The 27,995-nt window shown below is 49.0% G+C and overlaps 1 protein-coding gene across 4 annotated transcripts; it reads right to left on the bottom strand.

Moving 5' to 3' along the window:
- Nucleotides 1–193: 193 nt before the first annotated feature.
- Nucleotides 194–27,706, bottom strand: TNIP2 (TNFAIP3 interacting protein 2; the record flags this gene model as incomplete). 4 transcript variants are annotated; one of them, XM_079707913.1, is made up of 6 exons in its annotated part: nucleotides 194–952; nucleotides 2,267–2,371; nucleotides 2,477–2,743; nucleotides 3,559–3,648; nucleotides 5,572–5,856; nucleotides 27,428–27,706. In XM_079707913.1, the coding sequence occupies 6 exons, from the start codon at nucleotides 27,704–27,706 to the stop codon at nucleotides 689–691; spliced, it is 1,290 nt and encodes a 429-aa protein (XP_079564039.1). In that variant the 3' UTR covers nucleotides 194–688. The 4 variants fall into 4 exon arrangements, with proteins under 4 accessions (XP_079564039.1, XP_079564038.1, XP_079564040.1 ...); XM_079707912.1 differs by having other exon boundaries at nucleotides 2,252–2,371; XM_079707914.1 differs by having other exon boundaries at nucleotides 2,252–2,371; nucleotides 3,559–3,644; nucleotides 5,565–5,856.
- Nucleotides 27,707–27,995: the final 289 nt, after the last annotated feature.

The raw sequence follows: 27,995 nt of genomic DNA on the forward strand, positions 1-27,995 counted from the left end.
GAAACAGGCCGATGGCAGAGTGCTGGGCAGGCTGGACTCCCGCTGACCCCCCCTCGGGATGCCCTAACAAACAAACAGGTGACAGACAAACAGTAAGAAAGTGTGTTTCTCCTCCCCGGCTGGTGTAACTCAGGCCCAGATGGAAATGCTGCCGGGTCCCTGCACCCCAGCCCCCAGCGCACACTCTCAGGAGTCGCTGTAGCAAGTGCATTTATTACAAAAATAAGTAATGTGACATAAACACGTTTAAGTTCCGGATATGCAGCAACCACTCTTGCAGTGCAGCCTTATTTCAGCACAGGCACAGTGCTCAGCTGTGCACGCCTCCTGGTGGGCGTGGGCACACTTCCCATGGGCAGCCACCTCGTCCCAGTGAGCTGCAGCGTCCCCAGGTGTGGCTGGGGCAGGGTTGTCCTGCGGGTCCGGGAGAACCCCACACCACATCTCGCACGGCCTCGGCCTGACAGCTTCGGACATCAGACTCCACACCAGAGGCAAGGCTGAGCCCTCCTGGGCACGAATGCTCCCAACCCCACCTCTCCCTCCAGCCCTACCGGAAGTGCCCCTGACCCAAGCGGGACCAAGGGGAAGGCTCTGAAGCACCCCCAGCCTGTTCTGGGGGCCCCGCATCTCGATGCTGCGTGCTGGGAGCCCCCACCCGCGCCCCGGGCCGGCGGCCCAGCAGGGCTCACTGACAGCACTCAGCCACATGCCGCAAGAGCTCCTCCCCCTGCTCGTCGCCGAAGCACTGCAGGCAGTGAGGACACTGAAGGTCCCCCTGGCCTCTCTGGGCTGCTCCGGGGCTCCCGCCCTCTGCGGGGAGTTCTGGCCGCTGGGATCCCGTCCCAGGCCTCCAGCCACCGGGTGCCACAAGCTCCGAAGCGTCAGTCTCTAAGTACCCGGGAGTTTTGCCCCCAGTGTGAATCCGGCAAGAGCCTGGCTCTCGAGGATCCTGGAAAAAAGGCAAAGGGTCAGCTTACGAGGCTGGCCTCAGGCTCCAGCAACTAGACATACACCTGTTGCACAGTGGGACTTGCACCTTCGCTCTGCCTGGTGCTGGGGCCCAAATGAGGACGTGCTCCGTGAGCAACCTCCTGCCTGTGTTCACAGAGGAACAGGCCCGAGCTGGGGGTGGGGGCAGGGGGGGTGCTCCCCTCCCCCGACCCCCGCCACGGTCCCAGCAGACTCCTCCCACACGCCGCCGTGCAGACTGCATCCCTCCTGGGTGGGCTGGGGGTCTCTGGAGGCAGCAGGGGTGCCTGGGGCACGGCCGACACGCTCACCCCCGACGTCAGCCCCGAAGCGCCGTGACCCCCAGTGCTCATCACACCTCATGTGGGAGCCTCAGCCCAGGCGGCGGGACCCTGGCTCCTGGCCCACAGCTTCACCACCACCCGCCCCGGGGTGTCGCCCAGGGGCCGAGCAGGAGCAAGTGCTCCCAAAGCTCAGCGGCCACAGGCTGCAGCTGAAAGGGGCTCAGAGGCCACTCAGTGCACAGGCCCCGAGCCTCGGCAGGCCGGGCCACCCTTCTGTCCACCAGTGGGGTCCACAGCCACGCAGGACGGGGCACTAAGGGTGGCTCCCGCCGCCCTGAGGCCAACCATGAAGGGCGGTTCCAGGGTCAGCTTGGCATCCCCGCCCCACCAGGGTGCTAGCCCCCCAGGAGGATGTGTATCGGGTACTCTGGGCGGACCCATGAAGGAGCAGGGAAGAGGCGTGTGGGCGCCCCGGGTCCTGCAGTGAGAAACGGTCAGTTCCCACCCAGGCCCGGCCTCCCAAGAAGCAGCCCCTGTGGCGGGGCAGCACGGAGCCCAGAGTGAGCTGTGGGGCCTGCCCGCCTGCACGGCCCATCTCCGTGCACGGGGGCTGTGAGCTGGGGGGCGCCAGCAGACGCCTGGAGCCTCAGCGGCTGCGTGTGTGTGACAGGGCAACCAGGGTCCCTGCTGCACAGCAAGGAGGGGACACGTGTGTGCGAAGCTCCCAGTAGGGAGCCTGAGGCCCAGGACGTGCCCTCTGGGTGCAGGACAGGCCCGAGAGCCACCCCTGAAGTCACATGCCACCACGCCAACATCCTCTACAGACACGGTACGACAGGGAGGTTTTCTGCCACCGGGCCCCAGGCACCGGGCACGGTGGCTCTGCCCGGAGCACAGAATCAGGGTCTCGGCAGACGCAGAAGGGCTTGAAACCGATGAAAGAAACATGAAGAAAACGCCCAGCCTGGACCGGAGGAGATGGGCCTCCATTCTACCTGTTTGCAGGGTACCTGGCGCTGCAGCAAGGCCACCCGTTCCTCCAACTCCTGGATCCGACTCTGAGCCCGCTCCCGGTCGACCCTCTCCGATGTGAAGTCGTCCTTGTACGCGAGGATCTGTGAGGAGACAGACACTCAGCCGTCAGACGGCAGTGCCGCTTCTGCTCAGACGGAGAAAGCCCCCCAGCGCCCCCCAGCACCCGGCCCCGGGGCGGGGGGCACCTGCTGCTCCAGCATCTGCACCCGCTCCAGCGCGGCGTCCCGGGCCCTCCTCACGGCCGCCAGCTCCCGCCTCGCTTCTGCACAGTCATTGATTTTCTCTTCCAACTGTGTGTTGAGCCGGGAGATCTCCTTCCTCATCAGCTCGGGCGGGGAGGGCCTCTCAGGCTCGAGGTGGGCCTGCAGCCCCCTCAGCTGTGCGTGGAGCCCCCTCACATACTCGTCCCTGCTGGCGTCGTAGCGCTGCCACTTGGCATTGAGGTCTTCCACCTGAGGAGGCCGGAAAGCTCACGGTGGCGGCGGCTGAGAAGCTGCTCTCAAGCCAACCTGAACTGTGAAGCTATTCACTAGCAACAAGGAGCAGAGTGAGTTTCCCCTTAAATGAAAGTTGCCTCAGGGGACCTCCCTGGTGGCACAGTGGTTAAGGATCCGCCTGCCAACGCAGGGGACACGGGTTCAAGCACTGGTCCGGGAAGATCCCACATGCCACGGAGCAATTAAGCCCGTGCGCCACAACTACTGAGCCTGCGCTCTAGACCATGAGCCACAACTACTGAGCCTGTGAGCCACAACTACTGAAGCCCGCGCGGCTAGAGCCCGTGCTCCGCAACAAGAGAAGCCACAGCAATGAGAAGCCCGCGCACTGCAATGAAGACCCAACCCAGCCAAAAATAAATACATTAATTAATTAATTTTTAAAAAATAAATAAATAAAAGGAATGAAGGCCAAAAAAAAAAGTCTCAGTTTGCTCTGTGCAGAGGGGACAGTAGGACGTGGCAACGATGGCCACAAACAACTGCCGGAGACAGAAGCAGACTTGCTACAATTTCCCACCGTAAAAGCTGTACTTGATAGTAATTCTTGTACCTCATTTATCCACATGTGAGTTAACTTGGGGGCCGGAGAATGACAAGCGTCTTCTACACGTCCTTTTAGGCAAATATGTCGGGCCTATAGGGACTGCGTGTATCAGCCAAAGTGGCCTGAGGGCAGGGGCAACCCCTGGGCACAGCCGAGGAGAGGACCCTCATCTGCGGGCCATGAGGGGAAAGTTCTTCCCGAGTGACATCTAACAGACACTCACGTGAGTCACCTTCTGCTTCAGCAGTCGATTCTCCTCCCGTAACTTCTCAACAACCGCGTGGACAGAGCCGTCCCCATCTGCACACGCTGGCTGCGTAAAGGGACGGAGAGCAGACACCGTGTCACCGAACGTGACTGCCGCGTGCGGCAAGAGGGGAGGAAGCCACACCTGGAGACTGAGGTTGCAGATGGTCACTGCAGCCCGCACTGTGGCAGGTGGGACAGAGACAGGAAAGGACGTGCCCCTTCCCAAGGGTGGGGGAGGGGTGGTCCTCACCCCGCCCAAGCCCACCGCACGCTGGGGCCGAGCCTCGCACAATCTTCTCATGCCTGAGACTTTCCATCATCACGGGAGTCGGGAGGGCAGGAAGCTTAATCTCACCGTCCATCAGAGAACCTTCCAGCCCAGGGCCACAGGGACGCCACAAGCAGGCCCAGCCAGGGACCCGGCTCCCTCCCTCTGAGCCCACCACACTGTCACGTCACGTCACGCAAGCAGGGTTAACCTCAGTGATTCTGTACACGGCAGTCCACCTGTGCCTCACTCGGGGTCTCGGGAGTCATGCCTGGAAACCCACCTGCCAAACCAGCCCTAACAGCGGTGGGCAGAACTAGCTGAAAAGTCCATCTGAATCCTAGAAATTCAGTGCATTTAACAGTACAGTGGGCTGTATGCTGGTGCCGTTATTTTTGAGAATTCCCCTCGAATGACAAAGGAACTACATGTCCTAACCCAGCGGGCACCGGGAAACCCCGGTGACTCACCCAAGTCCAGGGCTGAGAAGTGACGCCGATGTAGAGCCTGTTAAGAGCCCCAGCCCCACCCCTGCCCAGGCAGCTGTGTTCAAATCCCCAGAGGGAAATGACACAGTGACTCAAAACCAGACGAGAACACAGCCTGCCCCCAGAGAGCACTGTGGTATCTGAAATATGCCTGTGTGCTTTCTGAGGTTCCCTTTTCGTGGAATCCACCCGCGGAGACGGACAGTTCTCAGACCGGTTCTCAGACCGAGGTTCTCCCCAGCGGGCTTCCCAGTGGAGCTGCTGCTAAGGGGCTGGAGGGCCTGTCCCCGCCTCCCCCGCATTTCTGAGTTAGCCTGGTTGCAGCCTCAGAGGATCAGAGAACTGCCTGGAAAAGACCCCACGAGAGTAACCTGGGTTGGGTGGGGCAGCGTGTGCACTGCATGCCGGGAGGGGGTGGAATCAGACAGGCAGGGAAGGCAGCCTTGCCCCGTGCTCCCAACAGCCCCAGCCAGGAGCCCCCTGATCTCCCAGGTAGGGAATTCTGATGCTGAAACCCACGCTGTCCCCTCCCCGACCAGACCGCACACACAGCCACAGCCCAGCTCCACTGAGTCCTGTAGGACCCCCGCCCCGGCCCCCGGCCCCCGCCCCCTGCCCCCTGTCCCCTGCCCGGCTCCCTCCCTGCTGGCCCCACCCTACCTAGGGCCTGGCCAGGGGTCACAGCGCCAGGTACACAGAAGGGCTCCGTGTCCCTGACGCGGGTACCCGCCCTGCAGGAGGGCCCCTGTGAGGCCAGCCCTGCTCAGACACGTGGAGCCCTCCCCAGCCCCGGCCCGCCCGGCCCGATTCCTCACTGTGTTTGGGGCCGGGGCCTGGCCCTGGGCGGCCTTTGGAGGCGCTGCCCCTCGCCGGCCTGCACGTGTGCCAGCACCTGCTCAGGACACCCCTCCCGCCCCTGCTCTGACTGCTTCGTCCTCAGCGAAGGCTGATGAGACCACAGTGCCATCTCCCCACGGGGACCAGGGTCAGCTGCAGGTCTGGGGGTGGCAGCTGGTGACGCAGGCCACCTGCTTCCCTGTCACGTTCTGCACCTTCCACCATGCTAGAAGAAATCCCCGGATGGGCGGGCTTTGCTGCAACCCTCACTGTGGAGAGCAGGGGGCGCCCTGGGTGCCCCGACCTCCATGACGGCTGAGGGATCCTGAGGAGCGAGAGGAGACCTCCTGCTGCACCTTGGTCTGTATCCTGGCGTGCTGACACCACGGCCTACCTCAGGGCTCCTCTCCCCCGCGTCCCCCTGTGCGCGCTGGCATTCATCCAGACACTTGACCAGATGCTGGCACATGTGGGCGGTGGCGGCCAGAGTCCTCCGCAGCTGATGGGTCTCGTCGGCCAAGGAGCGGCACAGAATGTCACTGGCGGCCGGGGCCCGCCCCTTCTGGGCCGCGCTTCTCCTCAGCAGGGCCACTTCCTTCTGCTCCCGCTCCGGCTGGCTCAACAGCTGCTGCGTCTCCCTCTCTTTTTCTTCTAGTTGCTCAGAAAGTCTCTCGATTTCCTAAGGGGAAGATTTAAAAGCACAGTTGATTTGACTAAAAGAAGCAATATCAGGAACAAACATTCATAGAGCAGAAGAAAGTCCGGCACAGACACCTATCAGTAGGTAATAAACACGCTCATTTGGAGGTTGGCTTCTGAACGAATAATTAACTTTGGAGTTTTCAGCCCATAAAGTTCTATCTGAAACTTCATCTAAAATTCTATTTTCATGAGCAAATTCATAATGTTAGATTTTACATCATCAAATTACTAAGTGCGGCAATTCCAAATACTTCTTGATGGGAAGGGTAGAAACTCCACTGCAGTGGGTAGCCCCCCAAAAGATATGCCCACGCCCTAACCCCCGATACTTGGGAATGTGACTTTACTTAGAAATAGGGTCTGTGAAGATGCACTGAGCTAAGATGAAGTCATACTGGATTAGAATGGACCCTAATCCAATGACTAGCGTCCTCATAAGAAGGTAACATGGACACAGATACAGAAGAAGGCCACACATGTCGACAGAGGCAGAGACTAGAGTGATGTGTCCGCAAGCCAAAGAACACCAGGGATGCCGACAGCCACTGGAAGCTGAAAGAGAAAAAGAAGGGCCCTCCCCCAGAGCCTCGGAGGGAGCACATCTCTGCCAACGACACCCTGATTTTGGGCTTCTGGCCTCTAGAACACCGAAAGATGAAGCATCTGTTGTTGTAAACCACCCAGTTTATGGTACTTTGTTACAGCAGTTCTAGGAAACTAATATACCCAACCCCAATTAATTTTTTTAAAAAGTCCTTAAAATTACAATTTACTTTAAACCCAACCTTAGTTTTGTGCTTTCCCATTTTCAAAGTAATCACCAGCATAAACAGTACATAAGGGAGGTAAAGCAGGATGAACCAGTCCATCCTACAAATGAAAAAACAGCTTCTGAAGCCAGGGTTGAGCCTGAGCTCCACGTGAGGAAGTGGCAGGAGAAGGATCTGGGCTCCACTCGGGGAAGTGCTCAAGCTCCCTCCTGCGTGCTCACGAGGAGGGATGGACACCAGGAACCGAGAACCTTCTTACCACAGTGGAATGGAATACAGGGCCAATATTACTAACGGAACCCTGAATTACTACTCTCTTAACTGCTTTAAAACAAAAACAGTGGGATGGGGAGGGTGGGAGGGAGGGAGATGCATGAGGGAAGGGATGTGGGAACAGATGTATATGTATGACTGATTCACTTTGTTATAAAGCAGAAACTAATAAAAAAAAAAAAAAAACATGTGCGTGGTTATAAAAAATTCAAACATACAGAAGGAAATCAAATGAAAACTGAAATTCCTTTCTCCCACAGCTCCTCTGCCCCCAGCTTCACTCTCCAGAGGCAACCACTCACTATTTGGGCACGGACCTTTCCAGAGTGTTTATAAGCATCTGTAACACATGTATTTTTACACAAACAGACGCTACAACACTGTCCGACACCTTGCTTTTTTCCTCCTTAGCACAATATACCTTATTCCACAGCAGCACAGAACCTGCCTTGTTCTTTTCAGCCACAGCCTGGAGCTTCACGACAGATTCCAGATTTACTGAACACACACCTCCAGCTGGGAGACATGTGGCTGCTTCCTTGTGCCCTTATGCAAATACAGCCACGGGATAAATGCCCAGAAGTCACATGGCTGGGATTGTGTTTAATACTGGGGTTAAGAAGTAATTGGTGGGATGGACCTAGCGATTATCATAGTAAATAAAGTCAGAAAGAGAAAGACAAATACCGTATCGTATCACTTTATATGTGGAATCTAAAATGTGGCACAAATGAACTTATCTACGAAACAGAAACAGACCCACAGACATAGAGAGCAGACTTGTGGTGGCCAAGGGGGAGGGATGGATTGGGAGTTTGGGGTTAGCAGGTGCACATTATTATATAGAGAATGGGTAAACGACCAGGTCCTACTGGATAGCACAGGGAACTATATTCAATATCCTGTGACAAACCGTAATGAAAGAGAATACAAAAAAGAATGTATGTATGTACGTGTGTGTGTGTGTCACTGAATCACTTTGCTGTATAGTAGAAATTAATGCAACATTGTAAATCAACTATACCTCAACAAAATAAATTAATAAAACAATAAGTGGTGGACCTCAGGAACACAGCCAGTCTCCGGGTCCCAGCCTGGCTCCCTGGGCCCGCGCACATCCACGAGGCAAGGGCTGCTCCCCGCGCTCCTGCACGCAGACACCCCGTGCACCTGTGATAACCAATCCATGGATAAGCCCAGCATGTGACCAAATCACTCCAACCAGGTGACCCAGAAAACATTCTGGAAACCTCGCCCTCTCTCAGGAAAAAAAAATTTTTTTTTTGGCCGCACTGCGTGGCTTGCAGGATCTTAGTTCCCCAACCAGGGATCGAACCCAGGCCCTTAGCAGTGAAAGCGCCGGGTCCTAACCACTGGACACCCCCCAGGGAATTCCCTCAGGGAATGTTTAAGAGTCCTCTCCTTCCCATTTTCCTTGGACTTCGCTCTAGAAATGAACAGAAAGAGAGGAAAGAAGAAAAACTGCAGTTAGAATGACCGGTTCGGCTCTCTTAGCAAAGGCCTAGAGGAAGAGGCTGCTCTAGATCTGCACTTCGCAACAGGGACTCAAAACAGGAAAGAGCAGAGGCCTGGCAGATGGCGAGGCAGGCCGTGAGGGCGGCGGGGAGATGAGGAGGTCAGGCCCCGGCAAGTGGGAAACGTCCACCACCAAGTGCGGAAGAAGTAGCAGGACTGGTGACGACGGGTGTGACACATCACTGGGAATGAGCCCGTCAACTGGGACTTCCGCCCCAAGGCGTGTGGCGTTGGCATCACGCCATCACACCTCCCTGCCCTCGACTCACAGATGTCACAGTCTCAGGGGTGCCAGCCAAGCCAGGTGAGATCCACTCTTGGAAGGTCATTACTTTCATTTTTCCACCTTTTGGCCCCGACGACCTCACCCCTGAACCAAAGGAGGAGAAGAGGCCTCTCTCTGCAAGCTGGCCAGTCGGCATCCATACCTCCTCCCAGCAGATGGCCCTTCAGCACCAGGCTGCACCTGCAGGACTGGGAAGGGGGTGCTGGGGGCCACCACGCATGGCCTTCTGAGCCTGTCCACATAGCTGGGGCTGCCGGCTGGTGCCAAGTCACTTGGTCTGGGTGAAGCCACGTCCAGACAGTGCGATGGGGCATTTACACAGCTGAGAACCAACTACAGCCTTTTTAGCATAAAATACTATAAACAGGAAAAAGAACGCCAAACCCCAACGAAAGCTCAGGCTCTCACTGCTGATTGTTTCCTGGCCTTGGATTTATTTGTTCTCTTTAAAAACTGGCCGCTTTTGAAGGCAGTGCCAGCTGGTCAAGGCCCCTGTCCCACGTCTTTACCGTGGAAAATGCAGCAGGAGCCCCTCCCTCCACAGTGTCACAGATGCCAGGCCCGCCACGGCCCACCCGTCGCCTGGACTCGTCTTCCCCTGCCTGCATCACAGCTCTGGGGTGGCCTTGTCACTACTGGTGGGACAGACCTGCCACACTCCCCCGAGCTGGACCTAGTCACCCTCCACAGTGGCTCAGAAGTGTACCCGGAGCAGACACGGATGGTAAAGAGAGACCTGCCCTGAGAATGGACTTTCATTACATTTTAGAGCTATTCAAATCAAAAGCTGTGATTTCAGGGCTTCCCTGGTGGCGCATTGGTTGGGAGTCTGCCTGCTGATGCAGGGGACATGGGTTCGAGCCCCGGTCTGGGAAGATCCCACATGCCGCAGAGCGGCTAGGCCCGTGAGCCATGGCCGCTGAGCCTGCGCGTCCGGAGCCTGTGCTCCGCAACGGGAGAGGCCACAACAGTGAGAAGCCCGCGTACCGCGAAAAAAAAAAGCTGTGATTTCAACAGCGCAACAGAGAAACGTCTCTATCCTTGTCTTTATCTGACACTGAAGTGTATTCAGAGTAAATACATGTTATGCATACAGAAGAGGTATCAATATATATACAAATACGTACAATACAAACACAGATAGAAAGTCTGTAATACCAGTGAAGGCTGGTCTCCCATGGAATCATACATTTCACAGACTTCTAAGTCCCTAAGATAACTGCACTGACAACAGCAGCAGCAAATGCACCAACCATGCAGTCTCCATACATCCTACGAGACAGCTGCTATCATGTCTCCCATCCCACAGATGGGCAAACTGAGGCTCACGGGATCCAGGTGGCTGCTGGAGTGCCCAGGTAAGGAGGCAGTGGCACCCCAGCCTCGACACCTCCACCTACCACAGCTCCCTCGCACCCTCTGAGGCTGGGGGACTTCAAACAACACCTGATTTCCGAGCATCTTTCCTTGCTGGTCAAACGGACACAGGAAGAGAAACAATGGGGCAGAAGGTCCCCGGGCTTCGGGGGCTCATGGAGCTTCCCAAGGACACACTCTCTCGTCGCCACACCCCAGCCCTGGGTCCAGCCCAGCCCCATGAGGATCCCCAGTAAATGTCTGAGAAGAAGACTGGGGGGTACAATGGCCAGGACCTGGGCCCTGTTCTCAACCTGTTTACAACACAGAGACTGAAAACCACAAACACGCAGCTGACTCTGGTGGTGAGATTAGTTGAATCGGAAGGACTCACAGGCCCTTATTGTCTGTCTTAAAAACCTCCTTTCAAACACCACTTTAGAAATGATCTGGCTCTCGTGGAGACTTGCTGGGTGACAACATATACCATACTTGGGGCTGGCTTTTTCCCTCACCGCTGGGAAGCTGCCAGAGGTAGAGAAACAAAGGTAAGACCACCGGGAGGCGGTGCACTGCACTGTAGGGCAACCCACCCCTGAAAAGGGCTGCCTGACCTGCCCTCCCCACCGCAGTGTAAGAGGCCCCAGGACCCCTGGAGCCCCCAGTTTTGGGCACTCGTTGCTTGCTCTGAAGTTGGAGAGACACATAATGGCTCATCTGGCTAAGTGCCCTTGTCCAATCAGTAACAGTTCTTAGGATACAGAACATAGACCACTGTTGTCAAAAAGCAAGGCCTGTCCTAGAATCCCGGCATTACACACACAGACGTGATGCACAGAAGTCAGCAAATGGCCAATGACCCCTCGGAGACCCTGTCACTGGGACCTAAACTCCCATGGCTCCATTCTCAGGATACAAAAGTGTGAGGAATTCTATTAATAGTCTTGTGGATCAACCTTAAAAATAAGAGGCGTAGGGCTTCCCTGGTGGCGCAGTGGTTGAGAGTCCGCCTGCCAATGGAGCGGACATGGGTTCGTGCCCCGGTCCGGGAAGATCCCACATGCCGCGGAGTGGCTGGGCCCGTGAGCCATGGCCGCTGAGCCCACACGTCCGGAGCCTGTGCTCCGCAACGGGAGAGGCCACAGCAGAGAGAGGCCCGCGTACTGAAGAAAAAAAAAAAAAAAAAAGGAGGCATAGCCTCTTGGACTTCATCCCTTTATTAGTCTGCTCGGGCTGCCATAACAAAGTCCACAAACTAGGTAACTTAAAACAACAGAAATGTATCCTCTCACAGGCTAGAGGTCCAAAATCCAGGTGTCAGCAGGCCACGTGCCTTCCGGGACTCTAGGGAAGAATGCTTCCTCATCTCTTCCAGCTTCTGCGGGTTGCTGGTAACCCTCGGCTTGTAGATGCCTCACTCCAGTCTCTGCCCCCATCTTCATATGGCTGTCTTATACGGACACCAGTCACTGGATTAGGGTCCACCCAGGCCAATATGGCTTCATTTCAATTTATCACCCCTGCAAAGACCCTACTTCCAAATAAGCTCATAATCACAGGTTCCAGGTGGAAAGGAATTTGGGGGAGACACTATCCAGCCCAGCACAGTCCTCTTCTCTCTCCTTCCTGGGCAGCCCTCAGTGGCTGGCCATGTGCAGAATGCAGCCCAGCCCATGGTTACCTTGAAACCAGCAGCTGAAGGGGGAGTGAGATAACAGGAGCAAGCAGGGAATTTAAGAAAAGTCAGTTCACTGGGCCTTCACCACAAGTGCCATGCACTGAAGATGTACCAGGGGAGGCACTGATGAGGACGCAGCACACCTCCTTCCCACTGGAAGAGTGCAGGGGGGAGCAGGCAAACAGGTACGGACAAAAATGAGCACAGCCTGGAAGGTTCTGGGAATATGGCAGAGGAGGGAGCACCGGGAATCTTCTCCTCACCTGAAAAACAGTGCAATGGCAGAAATCTGTCTAGTGTGACTATTTTGGATCACAAGTCCTAAAGACTTGCAACTTCCATATAAGCACTTGGACAGTAAATTGAGGTTAATTTCAGTCAATTTCAGCTCTTCCTACAATAGTAGCTACCCATCCCACCCCTAGCCATGCCACTGGAGGCCATACACCTGTTTCTGGAACAGCCTGCACACAGCTTGCAGGAGCCAAGGTGGGCAAAAAAGACCCTGTCCTCCAAATACTGGGTATCTGTGCTCTGACCACTGTGTCCTGCTTCTGATCACAGAGATGCAGCCAAACAGGCAGGCGGCCATTGTTGCACCTCCCCCATTGCTACAGGACCCTCCCCCTCCAGCTGAAGTGCTACGGGATTTAAAGGGCCAGTGCCCTTTCCTTCCCCTTTTAATTTTTCTTTTTCTGCTTTAGGGAGCCAGACATTAAAGATTATGATATTCAAAAGCAACTACATAAAAGGGGAAAACTTGAAAGTGACCACACATTCCCAGTTACAGGCTGAGAAAACCTTAATTTATGCCTCAGGCTGATCCTTGGTACAGAGACAATATACAACAACCAAAGAAAAACAAAAACAGCAAATCCTAGGCAAGGAGAGTAATCTGATTTCCAGAGATACCACATTATTAGATCCAAACGTCCAGTTTTATTTATTTATTTATTTTAGATGTTGGGGGTAGGAGTTTATTAATTAATTTATTTATTTTTGCTGTGTTGGGTCTTCGTTTCTGTACGAGGGCTTTCTCTAGTTGTGACAAGCGGGAGCCACTCTTCATCGCAGTGCGCAGGTCTCTCACTATTGCGGCCTCTCTTGTTGCGGAGCACAGGCTCCAGACGCGCAGGCTCAGTAGTTGTGCCTCATGGGCCTAGTTGCTCCACGATATGTGGGATCCTCCCAGACCAGGGCTCGAACCGATGTCCCCTGCATTAGCAGGCAGATTCTCAACCACTGCACCACCAGGTAAGCCCCCAAATGTCCAGTTTTAAACAGCAACAACAAAAAAGGCACTCAAAGACACAGGAAAATATGGCCCATTCAAAGGAAAAAATAAATCAACAGAAGCTGTCCCTGAAAAAGACCTGATGGTGGATCTTCTAGACAAGGACTCTAAAACAACCATGTTAAAGATGCTCAATATACTAAAAGAAGATATGGAGAAAGTCAAGAAAGCAATGTAGGAATAAAATGGAAATACGAATAAAGAAACAGAAAACCTAAAAAGAAACCAAAAAAATTGTGGAACTAAAAAGTACATTAACTGAAATTTTAAAATTCACTGGAGGTACTCAAAGGCAGATTTGATCAGGAGAAGAATCAGCAAACTTGAAAACAGGACAATGAAAATTATCAAGATTCAAGGAAAGTAAACAGAGCCTAAGGGTCCTGTGGGACACCATTAAGCAGACTAACATACGTATTGTGGAAGTCCCAGAAGGAGAAGCGAGAAAGGGGTAGAAAGAATACTTGAAGAAATAATGGCTAGGGCTTCCCTGGTGGTGCAGTGGTTAAGAATCCGTCTGCCAATACAGGGGACACAGGTTCAAGCCCTGGTCCGGGAAGATCCCACATGCCGCAGAGCAACTAAGCCCATGCGCCACAACTACTGAGCCTGCGCTCTAGAGCCTGTGAGCCACAACTACTGAGTCCATGTGCCTAGAGCCTGTGCACCACAACAAGAGAAGCCACAGCAATGAGAAGCCCATGCACTGCAATGAAGACACAACACAGAAATAAATAAGTAAGTAAGAAATAATGGTTGAAAACTTCCCAAATGTGATGAAAGACATGAATCTAAACATCCAAGAAGCTCAATAAACTCCAAGTACGATGAAGTCAAAAAGACCAAGACACATTATAATCAAACTTTAGGAAGCAAAAGATAAAAAGAGGAATCTTGAAAGAAGCAAGAGAGAAGCAACATGTCACATAGAAGAGATCCTTAATACGATTATTAGCAGATTTCTCATCAGACACTTTGGAAGCCAGAGGCAGTGGGCCTATATATTCAAGTGCTAAAAGAAAAAAAACAGCTGGGGACCTCCCTAGTGGTCCAGTGGTTAAGAATCTGCCTTCCAATGCAGGGGATGCAGATTCAATCCCTGGTCAGGGGACTAAGATCCAACATGCCATGGGGCAACTAAGCCCATGCGCAGCAACTACTGAGCCCACGCACTCTAGAGCCCACGTGCCACAACTGGAGATGCCATGTGCCACAACTACTGAGCCCATGCACTCTGGAGCCCGTGCACCACAACTAGGGAGAAGCCCACGTGCTGCAACTAGAGAAGCCCGCACGTCGCAACTAGAGAAGCCTGCACGTCACAACTACAGAAGCCCATGCACTGCAACAAAAGATCCTGCATGCTGCAACAAAGATCCCACGTGCTCCAACTAAGACCTGATGCAGCCAAATAACTAAATAAATATAAATAAATAAATAAATAAATACTTTAAAAAAGAAAAAAAACTGTCAACCAAGAATCCTATATCCAGGGCTTCCCTGGTGGCACAGTGGTTGAGAATCTGCCTGCCAATGCAGGGGATACGGGTTCAAGCCCTGGTCTGGGAAGATCCCACATGCCGCAGAGCAACTGGGCCCGTGAGCCACAACTACTGAGCCTGCACGTCTGGAGCCTGTGCTCCGCAACAAGAGAGGCCGCAACAGTGAGAGGCCTGTGCACCGTGATTAAGAGTGGCCCCTGCTTGCCACAACTAGAGAAAGCCCTCGCACAGAAACGAAGACCCAACACAGCCAAAAATAAGGAAAGAAAGAATAGAAAGGAAAGAAAGGAAGGAAGGAAGGAAAGGAAGAAAGGAAAGAAAGAAAAGAAAGAAAGAAAGAAAGAAAGAAAGAAAGAAAGAATCCTATATCCAGCAAAACTGTCTTTCAAAAACAAGGGAGAAATTAAGACATTCCCACATAAACCAAAGCTGAGGGAGTTTGTTACCACTAGACCTGCCCTACAAGAAATGCTCAAGGGAGTCCTGTAGAGTGAAATGAAATGACACTAACTCAAAGCTATATGAAGAAATAAAAATGTCAATAAAGGTAAAGACATGGGAAGTTATAAAAGCTAGTATTATTGTAACAACAGTTTATAACTCTTTTTTTTTGTTTTCCACATGATTTAAGAGGCTAATATAAATATTTTTTTAATTATTAGTCTACAAGTTAGTATTACTGTAAGTTTGATTTGTAACTCCACACGTTATTTCCTACATAATTTAGGAGACTAAGGCATTTAAAAGATTAATTTATGTTTGAGGGCACACAATGTATGATTTAATTCTGTGACATCAACAACCAAAAGGGGTGGGGTTTAGCTATAAGGGAGCAGGGGTTTTGTATGTTATTGAAGTTAAGCTGGTATAAATTCAAATTAGAGTGTTACAACTTTCGGATGTTAAACGTAATTCGCATGGTAAACACAAAGAAAATAGTTACAGAATATACCCACAAAAAAACAAGAAAGGAATTTAAATATTTCACAATTTTAAAAAATCAAACATAAGAGATAGTAATGCAGAAAATGAGAAACAAAAAAAGTTATAAGGTACACAGAAAACAAATAGCTAAATAACAAGTATTTCATCCATATCAGTAATTACTTTAAATGTAAATGGATTAAAATCTCCAATTAAAAGAGATTGGCAGTATGGATATAAGCATATGATCCAACTACATGCTATATACAAGAGACTCACTTTAGATCCAAAGACATATATAGATTGAAAGTAAAAGGATGGGGACTTCCCTGGTGGCGCAGTGGTCAAGAATCCTCCTGCCAATGCAGGAGACGTGGGTTTGATCCCTGATCCAGGAAGATCCCACATGCTGCGGAGCAACTAAGCCCATGTGCCACGACTACTGAGCCTGAGCTCTGAAGCCTGCAAGCTACAACTACTGAAGCCCATGCACCTAGAGCCCATGCTCCACAACAAGAGAAGCCACCGCAATGAGAAGGCCACGCACTGCAACGAAGAGTAGCCCCTGCTCACCACAACTAGAGAAAGCCCACGTGCAGCAATGAAGACCCAATGCAGCCAAAGATAAAATTTTAAAAATTAAAAAAAAAAGAAAGTAGAAGGATGGAAAAATATTTACATTCCATGCAATTAGTAACTAAAGCGAACAGGAGTAGCTATACTAATATCAGACAAAAGAGACTTTTTTTCAAAAAAGGCTACAAGAGACAAAAAAGGATGTTATACATTAATAAAAGTTTTAATACAGCAAAAAAATATAACAATTATATACACTGATGTACCTAATAACAGACAGGCAAAATATATGAAGCAAAAACTGACAGAACTGAAGGGAGAAATAGACAATCCTACAATAATAGCTGGAGACCTCAAAACCCTACTCTCAATGATAGAACAACCAAACAGAATATACGTAAGGAAATTGAGAACTTAACACAATAAATCAACTAGATCTAACAGACATCTACAGAACACTCTACCCAACAACATACACATTCTTCTCAAATGCACATGGGACATTTTCCAGGATAGACCATGTGTTAGGTTACATATTAAGTCTCAACAGATTTTAAAAGACTGACATCACACAAAGTATCTCCTCCCCAACCACAACAGGATGAAGTCAGAAATCAACAACAGAAGTAAAAGGAACATTCACAAAACTGTGGAAATTAGAAAACACACTCTTAAACCAATGGATCAAAGAAGAAATCACAAGGAAATTAGAAAATATTTAAAGGCAAATACTTAAAGTGAAAACACAGCATACCAAAACTTGCAGGATCCAGTGAAAGCAGTGTTAAGGGGGAAATCTAATGATATAAAACTTACATTTAAAAACAAGAAAAATCTCCAATCATCAACCTAACTTTACAACTTAAGAAACTAGAAAAAGAAGAAAAAACTAAACTCAAAGCTAGCAAAAGGGAGGAAGAATAAAGATTTGAGCAGAGACAAATGAAATAGAGAACAGAAAAACTATTAGAGAAATTGATGAAACCAAAAGTTGGTTCTTCAAAAAGATCAGCAAAATGGATAAACCTTTAGCTAGACAGACTACGAAAAGAAAGTTCAAATTACTAAAATCAGAAATGCAAGTAGAGGGAATTCCCTGGCAGTCCAGAGGTTAGAACTCCACGCTTTCACTGCCCAGGGCCCAGGTTCAATCCCTGGTCAGGGAACTAAGATCCCACAAGCCACGTGGCATGGCCAAAAAAAAAAGAAAAAGAAAAAGAAATGCAAGTAGAGACATTACTGACAATTCTACAAAAATAAAAATGCTTATAAAATGAGTACTATGAACAACTGTACACCAGCAAATTGGATAACCTGGATGAAACAAATTCATAGAAACATAACACCTACCAAGACCAAATCACAGGGAAATATAAAAACTGAAAAGACCTCTAACTAGTAAGGAAATTGCATCACTAATTAAAAATCTCCCAACAACAAGTCCTGGAACTGATGGCTTCACCGGTGAATTCTATCAAACATTTAAAGAAGAATTAATACCAATTCTTCCTAAGCTGTTCCAACAAAACTGAAGAGGAAGGAACACTTCCTAACTCATTCTATGAGGCCAGCATTACCCTGATACCAAAGCCAGACAAAGACACTACAACAATCGCTTCTCGGCCTTTTGGCTAAGATCAAGTGCAAAGACACTACAACAAAACTACAGACCAATATCCCTTATGAATGTTGATGCAAAAATTCTCAATGAAATACTAACAGGCAAATTCAACGGCATATTAAAAAGATTATACACCATGAACAAGTGGGATTTTTTTCACAGACTGCAAGGGTGGTTAAACATACAAAACATGATCAATGGATGTTAACTAGACTTATTGTGGTAGTCATTTCACAATATATACAAATATTGAATCATTGTGCTGTACACTTAAAACTAATATAATGTTATATGTCAATTATATCTAAAGGAAAAAAAATAGCAGTTGACACTATGATACCGGTGTTCTGATTTGGAGACTTAAGTTGGCTTAGTTCCATACTTATACTATGTTCAGTATTTCCCCACTACACATCCCTCCATCACTTTTACAACTTGCTTTAAGCAGTGATCATGTATGTCCATGTATGATTCCACAATTTGAGGGCAAGAATTGGATATTGATCATCTTTGCATTCCCCTAGCCTAGTGGTTAATAGAATGTGCAATTAACAACTTTATAAGGTAGTAAAGGCCATCAAAATTTGCCCCCAATCTAATTTTATAGCCACTTCCTGTGTTATTCTCTACGCACTCCTCACTCTAATTACACTGAATTAACACTGCTATAGATTAACACTGCTACTGGTGCAACCCTGATAATGTACACATCATTGTGAAATGAATGTACTATACATATTGGGAGAAATGGAAAAATATAACCCATGATGCCTGCTTATACATATTCCCCTTACATACAGAACACGCCCAATAAATGCAAGCTCAGTAAATAAACACCTGAGTGGCTATGGTAGATGACATTCACATCTTCTGGGTCCCAATTATGTGTATGAGATTATTATATATATACATATATACATGTCAAATCATGTGTTCCTCACAATAGAAAACTCACAATATCCCATATATCTGTTCTATGTCGCATTTTCCACAAAGGCAATTGATTATTTCTCCAATGTCTATTTTCTCAATTAAGATATAAGCTTCATAAAGATAGGAATCTGCCTTTCTCAATCCTTTCTGCATTTCCAGGGCCTACCAAAACATCTGGCATACAATAGGCATTCAACAAATAACTATTGGCTGAATGAATGAATAAATAGCCCTATGAGCTAGGTATTATTACTTCAGTTTTACTGATGACAAAACTAGAATACTAAATGACTTGCCCAAATTAAAATAGCTAAGAAAGTGGCAGAACCAGATTTAAGTGCACAGTTTTTCAACATTCAATGTAATATTTGCTTTTCATTGGTGCCTAATAAAGAGCCAGTTTTGTTACCCAAAGTAGTTCTACAAATCCCTGTGAACTTCTCACAAGAAAATTTTAGCAAGCTTCATCATGGTTTCTTCTTACAGATAGTGAAAAGGTAATACTAAACACATGACTAAGGTTATTCTTGGCTTTTTAAAAGAATAAGAGGTGCAGCATATTTATCTTCTGGGCAGCCGTGTAGAAGGTTCAGAGACCAATTTTAGCAAAGTGACTAGGCAGTTCTTGAGCATCAGTTTCATTATGTATGATAGGCCTTGAATTGATCTTGACATGTTCTTGACATTCCTAACTTTATCATTAAGTCTCACTTCTAATATCTGAAGACAATTAGATAATTGTTGATAAATATCTAGTAAACAATAATGATATGAGAATGAGGCCTTTTGAGGGACATGAAGCACAATTATGTGTTTGATGTTTGTTTTCTATGACTCAGCATCAATCCCTTGGAATGAAATGAAAATGATATTATTAAACTTTTTTAATCAGAAAAATTTTCACCAGATTTGTTCCACATAGATTTAGGTAATATACTACTCTGCTGTGGTTAAGTTCACAAACATATTTCATCAAAAAAAAAAAAAAAAGGAAGGGAAGGACTGTTCAGTGTAATACACTACATTAATAGAATGAAGGGGGAAAAACACATGATCATATCAATTGATGCAGAAAGGCATTTGACAAAATTCAACACTTTTTCATAATAAAAACACACAACAAACTAGGAACAGAAGTAAACTACCTCCACATAACAAAAGCCATATGAAAAACCCATAGCAAATATCATACCCTGTGGTAAAAGACTGAAAGCTTTTCCTCTAAGATCAAGAACAAGACAAGGAGGACTTCCACTGGAGGGGGCATGGGTTCAATCCCTGGTCAGGGAACTAAGACCCTGCATGGCGCGGCTGGGAAAAAAAAAAAGAACAAGAAAAGGATATTGGCTTTCATCATTTCTATTCAACATAGCCCTGGAAGTTCTAGCCAGAGCAATTAGGCAAGAAAAAGAAATAAAACACATCCAAATAAGAAAGGAAGTAAAATGGTATCTGTTTTCAGATGATATGCTCTTACACGTAGAAAACTCTTAAGATTACACACACACACACACACACACACACACACACACACACACAAACCTGTTGGAGAGAATAAATGAATTCTGCAATTGAGCAGAATACAAATCAACACATGAAAAACAGCTGTATTTCTATACACTAACAATGAAGAATCTGCAAAAGAAATTATAAAAACAATTCTACTTACAATAGCATCAAAAAGAATAAATTTAATCAAGGAGGTGAAAGACTCGTACAATGAAAACTATGAAATACTACTAAAAGAAATTAAAGAAAACATAAATAAATAGAAACATAGCCCATGTTCACAATTGGAAAACTTAATATTGTTAGGATGTCAATATTATTCAAAGTGATCTACAAAGTCAATGCAATCCCTATCAAAATCCCAGGGAATTCTCTGGTGGTCCAGTGGTTAGGACTTGGTGTTTTCACTGCCGTGGCCCAGGTTCAATCCCCGGTTGGGGAACTAAGATCCCACAGGCTGTGCAGTGCAGCCAAAAAAAAGCCCCAAAAAACAAAAACAAAACAAAAGCTCAATTTTTTTTTTGCAGAAATAGAAGAACCCATCCTAAAATTCATATGGAATCTCAAGGGACCCCAAATAGCCAAAACAATCTTAGAAGAAAAAAAAACAAAAAAAAAGAACAAAGCTGAAGGACTCACATTTCCTAATTTCAAAACTTCTACAAAGCCACAATAATCAAAACACTGTGGCACTGACATAAAGACAAACATACAGACCAAAGAGACAGAATAGAGAGCCCAGAAATAAACCCTTGCACAGATAGTCAAATGGTTTTGACAAGGGTACTAAGATGATTCAGTGAGGAAAGGACAGTCTTTTTAAAAAACGGTGCTGGGAAAACTGGGTATCTACATGCAAAAGAATGAAGTTGGACCCTTATCTAAACCATACATGAAAATTACCTCAAAATGGATCCAAGACTTAAACATAAGACCTAAAACTATAAAACTTCTAGAAGAAACATAGGGCAAAAGCTTCATAACACAGGATTTGGCAGTGATTTCTTGGATATGGCACCCAAGGCACAGGTAACAAAAGAAAAAGTAAACAAATTGGAATTTTTTTTAATGAAAATAAAAATGAAAATTTTGCACATCAAAAGACAAGTAAAAGTAAAAAGGCAACCTACAGAATGAGATAAAATATTTACAAATCATATATCTGATAAGAATTAGTATCCAGGGCTTCCCTGGTGGCGCAGTGGTTGAGAGTCCGCCTGCCGATGCAGGGGACACAGGTTCGTGCCCCGGTCCAGGAATATCCCACATGCCACGGAGCGGCTGGGCCCACTGAGCCTGCACGTCCAGAGCCTGTGCTCCGCAACGGGAGAGGCCACAACAGCTAGAGGCCCGTGTACCGCAAAAAAAAAAAAAAAGAATTAGTATCCAGAATGTAGAGTACTCATAAAATTCAACAACAAAATAACCCAATTCAAAAATGGACAAAGGACTTGACATTTCTTCAAAGAAGATATACAAATGGCCAGTAAGCACATGAATTGATGCTCAACATCACTAATCATTATAGGGAATTGCAAATCAAAACTACAATCATTTTGTACTAAATTAGCACGCACCTATTAGGATGCCTACTATCAAAAACACGGAAAATAACAATATTGGTGAGGATGTGGAGAAATTTGAACCCTTGTGCACTGTCGGTGGGAATGTAAAGTGGTGCAGCCATTGTGGAAAAACAGAATGGAAGCCCCTCAAAAAATTAAAAATAGAATTATTATATAATCCAGCAATTCCACTTCTGGGTATATACCCAAAAGAGTTGAAAGCACGATCTCGAAGAGATATTTGCACACCTATGTTCATAGCAGCAGTGATATTCATAAGAGCTAAAACATGGAAGCAACCCAAGTGTCCATCAACAGATGAGTAGATAAGCAAAATGTGGTATATACCTATAATGGACATTATATACCTATAATGTGGTATATACCTATAATGGACATTATATACCTATAATGTGGTATATACCTATAATGGAGTATTCTTCAGCCTCAAAAAGGAAGGAAATGCTGACATATGTTACAATATGGATGAACCCTGAGGATATCATGCTAAGTGAAATAAACCAGTCACAAAAAGACAAATACTTCATTATTCTACTTATAGGAGGTATCTACAGTAGTCAAAATCATAGAGACAGAAAGTAAAATGGTGCTTGCCAGTGGGGGGGGGAGGGGTCGGTAGGGGACAAAGTAGGGAGGTGGGGAATTATGTTTAATGATATAGAGTTTCAGTTGCACAAGATCAAAAGAGGTATGACGATAGATGGTAAAAACAAACACACAATAAACACACAATACACACACACACACACACAAAACCTAATATAACCTACTGTAAAGAGTGTATGCTGTTCCACTTACAGAGAGCATGGCAGAATAGGGAAAGAAAAGCCACAAGTTGCTATATCAGGACCAAGCAGGGTCCATGAGGCTAGTCCCCAAGGCAGTGATGAGATGGGGTTGAGCAGTTACAGCCTGCACAACAAATCAGTGCTATTATTCCAGAAAATCTTAACTGGAAGAGCTTTGCAGAGTCTCATGTTACAAATAAGGCAAGGTCTTGAGTCCCACTGTGGTGGCAAAAAAGACCAGAATTCTCAAGACTGATCTGGTCCCATCACACACTGGCTACACCTTGGCCACAGATGCACTGGTCACCTGGCAGTCCATCCACACCTGTGAGCCTCAGCATCCTCTTTGGGAGCCCTCAGTCCTCACCAATCCAGGGTCCCTGCTCCTAACCAGCTGGCTGACATGGCCACTGATGAGACCAACCTGTTGACCAATTCCTCTCATTGTTTTCACTCTGCACGGCTACTTCAATGAATCCAGGGCCTCTGGGAGGTGATAAACCTCTCCATTCTTCCCCAGGTTCTCTGACCAACCCCAGAAAGATGTAGGGGTAAGCAACAAATATTTAATTGCATAAGATATCAGATCATTAAATTGCTCCTGAAATAATTCAAAATCCTAAAACAAAACTTACATTGAGGGACTTCCCTGGTGGTGCAGTGGTTAGGAATCTGCCTGCTAATGCAGGGGACACTGGTTCAAGCCCTAGTCCGGGAAGATCCCAAATGCCGCGGAGCAACTAAGCCCGTGCGCCACAACTACTGAGCCAGCGCTCTGGAGCCCATGAGCCACAACTACTGAAGCCTGCACGCTCTACGGCCCGCATGCCGCAACTACTAAACCCGCATGCTGCAACTACTGAGGCCCACACTCCTAGACCCCGTGCTCCGCAACAAGAGAGGCCACTGCAATGTGAAGCCCGCGCACCACAACGAAGAGTAGCCCCCGCTCGCCACAACCAGAAAAAGCCCGCGCGCAGCAACAAAAACCCAACGCAGACCAAAAAAAACCTACACTGAAAGTACTAGGATTACAGACCTGACTCTGTCTGGGTTTTGGTTAGAGGCTCTGGGGCCACAGGATGCTGGGGACACATGTCAACTGAGCACCAATGGCCACCAGACTGCAAGCAGAGTCCCGTTCTGGGTAGCATGTGCTCTGGACCCCAATCTACACTCATCTATGGCTCCTGGTGTCCGTGACACTAAGATCAGTGGTGCAGACCAGGTGACTTCCTTCTGCCCTGATGAGTAATAATCCACCTTGCCCAGGAAAAGGGAGAGAGCTGGAGCGAGGAAGACATCTGGCTTCTAAAGGCATTTAAAATGATGCAGATAAGAAAATATTGACATGATATTAAGTAAAACTGTATAGACAGCTTGAACTCAAACACGCCAAGTATATACATACCCTATGGTTAAAGGAAAGACAGGGAAGAGGCATGCCAAGAGATTATGCCATGTAGTCATCTCTCTGTGGTGGGATTGTGGTGGTTATTCTATTCTTTATTCTCTCCTCTATTTTTCAGATATTCAAAATTACTTTTATTTGATTTTTTTTTCAGATATTTTTCCGATATTCAAAATTACTTTTATTAAAAGAAAAAAAGGCATGTCTCTTTTTCACTCTAAAATCCGGCTGCAGGGTCAAGCCTGGAAGTGAAAATTGTCTTTTGCAGGCCTAATTTCTTTCCTGGGAAAACCCAGATAATAGCTATGCACCGAATGGGATAATAGACCAGAGTTCACCAAAATGTTTGGGGCACTTCCAAACTGTTGTAGAAAAATACTGTTACTCTCGCTCCTGAGCTGGGTGTTTAATATTTCACACAGATAGACATAATATCGCTGACAAGGATATGAAGGTCAAAAAGTAAGGATTTAAGTCTATTATCAGACACTCTGGCAGGCTCCCACTCTGTCATCACTCCCAGCAGAGCAGGAGTGTTACTACTGAAAGACACATTCACAGCTGGGGTTAAAAGAGATCCAGAACATAACTATGGCTCATGTGGCCCTGAACCCAACACAACACAAACACACCCAAGAACCCAACTCAGACACACACACCAGGAGCCTATACGCATGTCCTACACACACACCCAGGCCCAACGTCTGCGCACACAATGCAGAACTCAACATGAACACACACATACACAGAACCTTCCAGGTGCACACACGCTCCAAATACAAATAACATACACACTCATCCCTAAGACCCAACACAGGCGCACACCCCTCAGAAAGGTACACACACCTTTCAGACCCAGCATGGACACACACACACCCCTGAGAGCCCAATGTAGGCACTCACACTCTTCAAAACCCAGCACAGCAACAGACCCCTCAGAACTGATCATGCACACACATTCTTCAGAACCCAAAATGGGCACAAACTGAAGACCCAACACAGGTGAACACACCCTTCAGAACCCAATTCAAGTGCTCACACACCTCATATACCACACAGGTACACACGCCACAACCCAACACAGACACACATTCCCCTCCTACCCAACATGGGAGCAGACCCCTGTGAACTCACCTGGTACACAACCATCAGTTTTAACACCAGCACACACACAACCCTCAAAACCATCAGAGACAGACAACCTTCAGAACCCAACACACATACACACCTCTCAGAGTCCAAACAGGCATACATACCCTCAGAACTCAAAACAGGCGTGCACACACACACACACACACACCACTCAGAACCCAACATGGAGGCATACACCCTTCAGAAACCAGCGGGTCACACACCCCTCAGACTCATACAGGAACACACTGCTCAGAACCCAACACATGCAGACGCCCTTCAGAACGAACACAGACACACACCCCTCAACACCCAACACAGACACACCACTGAGAACCAACAAGGACTCCACTCCTCAGAACCAACACGGCACACTTTCCTCAACCGAACACGGATGCAAAAACTTGAGATCCAATATGTGCAACACACACTCAGACACGACATAGGCATCATCAACCCAACAGAGATACACACCCCTCAGATCCAACACAGGCACACACACGCCTCAGAACCAATACGAACAAATAAATACCCTTTATACCAAAAGTGGACACACACCACTCAGAACCCAACTAGGAAACACAATCCTCAATGCCAACAAGCACACATATCCCTCAGACCCACCATGAACATACACCCATCAGAACCAACACAGACACACAACCCACAGACCCTAGTCAAACACACACACCCCTCAGACTCCAACACACACAAACATGCCTCAGAACCAACACAAACACATACCCCTTAGAGTTAACATGGACACACATAACCCTCAAACACAACACAGGCACACAGCCCTCAGAACCAAAATGAGCACATAACCCTCAGAATCAACACATACACACACCCCTCAACACAACTGGGGAAACACACCCTTCAGAACCCACCATGGGAGCAGACACAGCCCCAGACTCTACACAGGGACACACACACAACTCAGACCCAATAGGGATAAACACATCCGGAATCAACACAGACACACACCACTCAGACCCAATACAGACACACACCCTTTAGAATCCATACAAGCACAAACACCTCTCCGAACTGAACACGGGAAGACGCAGCTCTCAGACCTAACGTGGGAGCACATCATTCAGAAACCGATATGACACACACCCCAGAGCCAACGCGGGCGCAACCACCCTGAGGTCTAGGTGCACAACCCCCTAGAACAGAAAAGGGCAGACACACCCTCCAGAACCCAACTCAGAAACACACACTCCTCAGAACCAACACAGAAATACACAGCCTTCAGAACCAAAACAGACAGGTATACCCCTGAGAACCAACAACGACAAAACAAGCCTCACACCCACACAGGCACACACATCCCTCAGAACCCAACGTGAGCCCACACAACACTCAGAACTCAACACAAACACACATCCTTCAGAACCAACACAAACACATGCCCCTCAGAACCAACACGGACAGACACAACCCTCAGAAGCCAACAAGGGAGCAGACCCCTCTACATAACCCAAACACACACCCCTCAGAACCAACATGACACACAACCCTTAACTAACACAAGTGCACAGACCCCTTAGAACCCAAGATAGGTGCAAGCATACCCTAGAACCCAACACGGGCACACACGCTCCTTGAACCTTCATGGACACACAACCAGCAGATCCTACACAGGCACACATGACCCTCAGAAGCCAACACACAAATACACACCTCGGAAATAACACAGACACATGCAAAACTAAGAACCCAACGTGGCCGCACCCACCCCTCAGACCCAGCGTTGGAGCAAACACACTCTTCATAACCAATATGGACGCACACCCCTCAGCCCCAACATGGTAACACCGCACACACACGAACACGCGCACACACCCCTCAGATTCAACTCGACACCCCTCCCTTATAAGCGGAAAGGACAAACACCCCTCAGAACCAACAGGCCCACACACAACCTTCAGACTGAGCACTGGCACACACACCTCTGCGAACCCGAGCCAGCAATGCACACCCTTCAAACGCAACAAGGGCCAGACCCCTCAGAACCCAACAGGCACACACTCGTCAGACCCAACACAAGCGCACAACCCCCTCAGAATTCAAACAGGCAGACACAGCCCTCAGACCCAACGCGGGGGCAGACCCCTCGGAACACAACCCAGACACACACCCTCAGACCCGACACGACACACAGCCCTTACGCCTAACGCGGCGCGCACCCGCCCAGAACCCCCCAGACACAAACCGCTCAGACCCAACCGGACCACACAGCCCTCACGCCCGACGGGCGCACACACTCCGGGGACACGGCGGGCACGCGGCCCCGCACGCCGAGGAAGCGTGGCTCACGCGGCCCCCTTGCGGCCCCTCCGCCGCCTGTGCCCTTTACGCCCCGCACCTGGCGCAGCGCGGCCTCCGCGGCGCCGCCGTCCCGCTGCCGCAGCTGCTCCCGGAAGCGCGCCACCTGCTCCAGCAGCGCGTCCACGAGCGACGGCGCCGTGTCCCCCTCGAGCGCGGCCAGACGGGCGCGGAGGCGCGCTATGAGGACGTCCCGGGCGGCCAGCTGGTCCTGCAGGCGCCTCAGCCGCTGCCCCGCCTCGTGGTACAGGCCGCAGAGCGCAGCAGCAGCGCGCGGGGCGCCCTCCCGCCCGCCGGACCCCGCGTTCCCAGACGACATGGCTGCGGGCCTGGCCGGCAGGGCACAGGCCACCAGGGCACAGGCCACCGGCAACTTCCGCGCCGTGTCTGGGCGGGAGGCCCACCTTCCCGGAACTTTTCCCGGCGCGCCCCGCCCCCCGCGGAGATCCCGGGCCCTCCCCCCCGCAGGAAGGCCAGGCCCCGCCCCCCCGGAGAGCTTGGTCCCGCCCCCCGCCGAGAAGCCAGGCCCTGCCGGCCGCCGGGAACGTGGCCCCGCCCCAGTCCTATCCCGCCCGGGGCCTGCGGCCTCTCCGCCCGCGGGTGACTGG

Source organism: Hyperoodon ampullatus, assembly GCF_949752795.1.
Source record: "Hyperoodon ampullatus genome assembly, chromosome: 1".
NCBI classification, from domain to species: domain Eukaryota; kingdom Metazoa; phylum Chordata; class Mammalia; order Artiodactyla; family Ziphiidae; genus Hyperoodon; species Hyperoodon ampullatus.